This window comes from Notothenia coriiceps, unplaced genomic scaffold (genome assembly GCF_000735185.1).
Source record: "Notothenia coriiceps isolate Sejong01 unplaced genomic scaffold, NC01 NC01_scaffold00027567, whole genome shotgun sequence".
Lineage (NCBI taxonomy): Eukaryota > Metazoa > Chordata > Actinopteri > Perciformes > Nototheniidae > Notothenia > Notothenia coriiceps.
The window spans coordinates 1-5,912 of record NW_011360268.1 but is presented as its reverse complement, the minus strand read 5'-3'; the positions used below and the strand labels follow the sequence as shown (position 1 = coordinate 5,912).

Here is a 5,912-nt window from a genome sequence, read left to right as displayed (position 1 = left end):
CACACACACACACACACACACACACACACACACACACACACACACACACACACACACACACACACACACACACGGAGCACACACACAAACACGGGATTACAAACATTTGCAAAAGGTATTGTGTGAACCGTAATATCGTGTATGGTGAATGAGAGAAAGACTCAAGTCAAATGGAAACCAGTGAAAAGGAAATAAATGGACTGTATCAAGTGGACACTTTGNCACACACACAACACACACACACACGACACACGACACACACACCACCACACACACACTGCACACACACACAAGAGGCACCACACGAGACACACACACCAAAGTTTTGACATACCGGAAGCCGGCCTTGGAGATTGGGTGTTTGTATCCAAGAATGGAACATAATGGTCCCCACCGCCTTGGAAAAAGGAGAGTTCCCGGTAACAAGTTAAAAAAGTTTGTAGGAGGCCCCCGGCGTGTTTATACTGGAGACGAATTTTATGATTTTAGTGTCGGGTAAGTAAAGCGGAAAGAAAAGTACGTCACGGTTTCCTTTGTCCGTTGGCAGCCTTAGGTCTATAGAGTGGTACCTCAGCACGTTAACCGTACGTTCACGTGGCCAACACCGTACTGGTGGTTTTGTCCTTTCTATACATGTGTTCTACAACACGGTTTACATAAATCATAGGATAGGTACACTATGTACTAAATTCACCCCCCCCCCCCCTGGCTTGGAGGAGATCCCCCCCAGGGTAGGAGGGGGCCTTCTAAACAAAATTTACAAATTCATTTTCAGTAGTTAGACCACGTGAAACTCTCGTTGTACTTCTCTAAAGATACCTATGTTAGAGAGTTGTAGGTAATACTTTGTCTTGACTTCTCTAAAGGAAAAAGAAATACCCTATAAAATGGTTTAGTGAGGGGAAAGTTTGACTATAAGAACAATAATTATTGTTGAAAAAAAATGTACAGGTATATCATAAAATATGGACAAATGAAATAAGAGAATAAAAAATATTGATATTATGGTAATTTCTACAGGAAATGAGTGAAACTTTTTTTCGAAAAATATAAGCAATCGTATTCGATCGTTGTCTACGATTATTGTTCTTTCATAACTGACATATGTAATTGTTACTTGTTAGCGGAGACCCAGTGATTTGTGTGGTGGCTGGTGCGTTTTTGAGGTACACATGCTGAGGAATACCCATTGGATGACGGGTTAAACCTCACAACCTCGGCCAGAGGACCACGAGAGGCAGTCTTGTACGTGGGGACAGTCTGCTCTAGGTATATGGTGCACTACTGTTACAGTTTTTGACCACACACGGACCACACGGAGAACACGCACAAACACGGGATTACAAACATTTGCAAAAGGTATTGTGTGAACCGTAATATCGTGTATGGTGAATGAGAGAAAGACTCAAGTCAAATGGAAACCAGTGAAAAGGAAATAAATGGACTGTATCAAGTGGACACTTTGTTTCGGACTTTTATTCAGCAGCAAACTTTGTGTGCGTAAATTACGCCAACAAAGCGGATCCTCAGAGGCTTAAAGCGTTGGCTTAGCCTCTATAAGCACTGTCCACTGGTGGAAGAGATACAATTTGATGAATGAAAAGATAAAAAGTACTGTACTACTGTGGCGTTTTCTGAAATGCTGTAGTGTTTTCTGAAATGCTGTGGTGTTTTGTGAAATGCTGTGGTGTTTTCTGAAATGTTGTGGTGTTTTGTGAAATGCTGTAGTGTTTTGTGAAATGTTGTGGTGTTTTGTGAAATGCTGTGGTGTTTCGTGAAATGCTGTAGCGTTTTGTGAAATGCTGGAGTGTTTTCTGAAATGTTGTGGCGTTTTCCGAAATGCTGTAGTGTTTTCTGAAATGCTGTTGTGTTTTGTGAAATGCTGTGGTGTTTTCTGAAATGCTGTAGTGTTTCCTGAAATGCTGTAGTGTTTTGTGAAATGTTGTTGTATTTTCTGAAATGCTGTTGTGTTCTCTGAAATGCTGTAGTATTTTCTGAAATGCTGTAGTGTTCTCTGAAATGCTGTAGTGTTTTCTGAAATGCTGTAGTATTTTCTAAAATGCTGTAGTGTTTTCTGAAATGCTGTTGTGTTTTGTGAAATGCTGTGGTGTTTTGTGAAATGCTGTTGTGTTCTCTGAAATGCTGTAGTATTTTCTGAAATGTTGTTGTGTTCTCTGAAATGCTGTTGTGTTTTGTGAAATGCTGTTGTGTTTTGTGAAATGCTGTAGTTTTTCCTGAAATGCTGTAGTGTTTCCTGAAATGCTGTTGTGTTTTGTGAAATGCTGTGGTGTTTTCTGAAATGCTGTGGTGTTTTCTGAAATGCTTTGGCGTTTTGTGAAATGCTGTGGTGTCTTGCACTTCAGGGCCACCGTACTATACTTCCCTAACACGCTCCCTGTTACCTGGGATACCGCTCTGTTTGTCTGCAGGTAAAGGAAGAGGCGGGGTTTGACTGCGAACCAATCACCTTGCTGCTGATCCAGGAGCAGGGACCACAGTGGATCCGCTTTAACTTCCTCGCCAAAATCACAGGTATGATATCACACTCACATGTTAGTCGTTCTGTGCCTTTTAGAATCCTCCTCGACAATATAGAGTGGTGCAGTGACGCGTTCTAAAACCCAGAAGTAAGCTGCGCTCGGGTTCCCTCGACAAAAAGGCGATGGGATTTCTCTATAGGATTTTGGAAAATAGCTAGAAATAAGGTCTGTGGAAAACGAACCTGTTTGATAAATGCACGTTTTGTTCAGCCGGATAATATCCACATGTCTACCCTACTTTTATAATTTTCTAATCATAAATCTAATCGATAGATTAGCGTTGTGTCTCTGAACCTTAAGAGGCCGTATATGCTTTTTAAGATGTTCCCTTTCCTGTAGTGTGTTATCTAGGTTTTAGTGCATGTAAATGGTCTGCAAAGGCTAAAATCCCTTTGTTCCCTCCCGAGGGAGACTCTCTCCCATACACTCCCCCCCCTGCCTGGAAACACCTCTATCGGACTCATTTGTTTACTTCCTGAAACTATTGATATCGCTATGTAACGCTGGCGCTTCTATTGGCTAGCACTCCAACAAATTGTAGGGGGAAGGACATCGCTAAGTTGTTCACCAATCATAACAGAGCTGGCCAGCAAACCAATCAGAGCAGACTGGATTCTGGTTTCCGACAGAGGGTGAAAAGAGGTGCTGCAGCACAGGCAGTATGAGGAAAATAAAGAGCTTTTTGAACATTAAAGCATGGAGACATGTCACAGAATAGGACTTATTTAAGATTTATTATAGGAATATATTACAGTGTAGATAGCTTAAGGTGTTTTTCTTTAGACATGTAACAACTTGTTTGTGTTTCTGTGTGTCAGGTGGGAGTCTAAAGACTATTTTAGAATCAGATCAGGAGTCTCTTCAGGCCGGCTGGTGGGACAGAAAGGCTGTCCTCCCTCTGAGAGGACGAGACATCATCCGGATCATCGACTGCGGGCTCAAGTACAACATTAAACTCTTAGTCTCTTTGCTAAGATAAGCTAAAGATGTCCTAACACATTACGATTCAACTCAGATATATCTTTAGAGAAGACTCAGCCTCTCACTGTCCTTTTCTACAAAACGTACACATTACACATTATGTCCTACAAAACATATAAGGAAATTTTTTTATTAAAATTACAGCATGCATACTATTTTTGATATCTTTTGTGGTATTTGATTTAGTATCATTTTTGTTTTGATAAAGCTTTTTAAGTAAATGAATGGGGGGAAATCCACCCTGCATCAAAACAGTTTCCAGTAACAAAAATGTATCAAATTACAGGAAGTTGGTTAAAATAAGAGAACTTAATAAACTGTTGGTGGAAAAGATATATGTAAATAAAAAATATATATTCAAAAAGAAATCATCATAATTTGAAATCAAGTTATTATTCTTGACGAAAGATGGAAAAAATGGGTGAGGTATACAAGACAAGACATTACCATGATTCTCCAGTTTGATATGACAAATTGCCTGCTGTGCTGCTTTCAGGTACTGTCAGGAACCCTGGCATCCTGTCACACTACCGTTAGACCTGAGCTGCCGTCACGTTGTGCAGAAACTCATCCTGGTTTTCACCAACGCTGCGGACAAGATCTGGCTCCTGCTGATCAAAGGTACCTGGCTGCTGATCAGAAACTAACTCACTTCAGATGTTTGATTGATTTGCCTGGCTAACTCCTGAAAAGTCAAAAAGTATTTCACTTAAATATTTTTCGGCTTAGAAAAACTAAATACAATTGTTGTAATCTCAATGAATATGTTAGTTTTCCCATCAAGAAGTTTTCTACTACAAGGATTTGTCCTTTGTTTGTTGCTCTACCTTCCTGTAGTTCTTCATTAAAGCTTTATCTGCCATTCATATTTATATAACAACAAATCTGTCACTTCCCATTTCACTTGCTTCAGATAAATAACAGATACAATACAAAACCACACATAGGGGCATTATAATTGAGTATTTGCATTAACACTTTCCAAACTGTTTCCCAAATCAAAGTTATTTCAGAAGTTTGCAGTTATCTTCATTAAATGATCCAATAGTGATGACACGGGGAGAAAAGATTCAGAGAATACAGATTGTCTCATTTAGTTAATCAGGTTCCCTACAGAGTGGTGCAGTGATGACGTATTTTTATAGGCCGACCCATAAATTAAGTGAGAATTGTTCAGTAAGTGATCCCTTGACCAAAAGCCAATGGAAAACCAGATCTTTGACAAACCCATGTTTATGATAATAACATGTTTTTTATGGCAGTATAATCTCCACATATAAACAACACTTTATTATTTCTGAAGCGTAAATGCAATCACCAGACGTAAAAAGCTAACATTAGACTATGAAGGAATTACATCACGGTCACATGACTTCATGTCACCAGCGCTAAGCTAAAGGAAGCTCATATTCAGCAGAGGCGGCTGGCTTCCCTTGCCTCACAATCCATTCAAATCGCATCAATTTAGTGGTGCAGTGACGCGTCCCAAAAAGCGGAAGTAAGCTGCGCTCGGTTTCCCTCGACAAAATAGCAATGGGATTTCTCCATAGGATTTTGGAAAATAGCTCGAAAAAAGGTCAGTGGAAAACGAACCTGTTAGGTAAATGCACGTTTTGTTCAGTCGGATAATATCCACATGTCTACCCTACTTTTATAATTTTCGAATCATAAATCTAATCGATAGAAGATATATAGCGTCACTGCACCACTCTCACCGCCGTTAGAAAGTAGCAAGCAACTGAAGCAAGTGCAATTATGGAGGGTGGAGATTTGGAGTATTTAATCAAAAATAATTGTACTAAACTTCCGCTGCAGCAGCAACAACAAATACAATCTGATAAGAGGCCAATGCCCAAACTGGAGCTGTGTACAGCGAGGAACAAAGGAGCGAACCGGACGTAAAACGTTAAAGGTCTCCTGATTTAGTTTGTGAATGAATGCTTATTAGAGTTTCGGCTGGAGAGTGCGTGCGGACCTGTTGGTCAGATAACAGGCGTGTGTAAGTCCTGCATCTGTATGATACAAATGTGTGTAAAATGATACCGTATTACTGGTTTCCCCTAATTTTTTCCCCACGCCACGCTACTGTTCGTCACAGATTCTTCAGTCTCATCAGCCTTATCCTTCCATCAGTCCCAGTCAACGCATCAGCCTCCAGCACACTTCCAGTGTCTGACTCCATATGATATTGTCCTAATGCTGTAAGGGTGATGCCCCATGATCACACAGTGCCAAGGACCTCATATTATGTATGTCATTAATGTTACATCACCCATTATAACAATTTGCTTTCCTTTTTCTCTTCTCTTAACTGAATAGCCCTGTCTTTAAGTATAATACAATGTAAAGTCCTTTCCTGCACCATTTGAAGGCTTACAAAACAGGCATTTT

The 5,912-nt window shown here is 40.2% G+C and overlaps 1 protein-coding gene across 1 annotated transcript in view; it reads left to right on the top strand.

Annotated features, from left to right (window-relative positions):
- The window catches only part of LOC104957701 (8-oxo-dGDP phosphatase NUDT18), a 7,307-nt gene extending 3,139 nt beyond the window's left edge, over positions 1-4,168 (top strand). The window contains exons 2-4 of the mRNA XM_010785359.1: positions 2,430-2,532; positions 3,359-3,482; positions 4,018-4,168. Coding sequence (XP_010783661.1) covers positions 2,430-2,532; positions 3,359-3,482; positions 4,018-4,168 — 378 coding nt within the window. The remainder of the gene's footprint in view (positions 1-2,429; positions 2,533-3,358; positions 3,483-4,017) is intronic.
- The last annotated feature ends 1,744 nt before the right edge of the window (positions 4,169-5,912 follow it).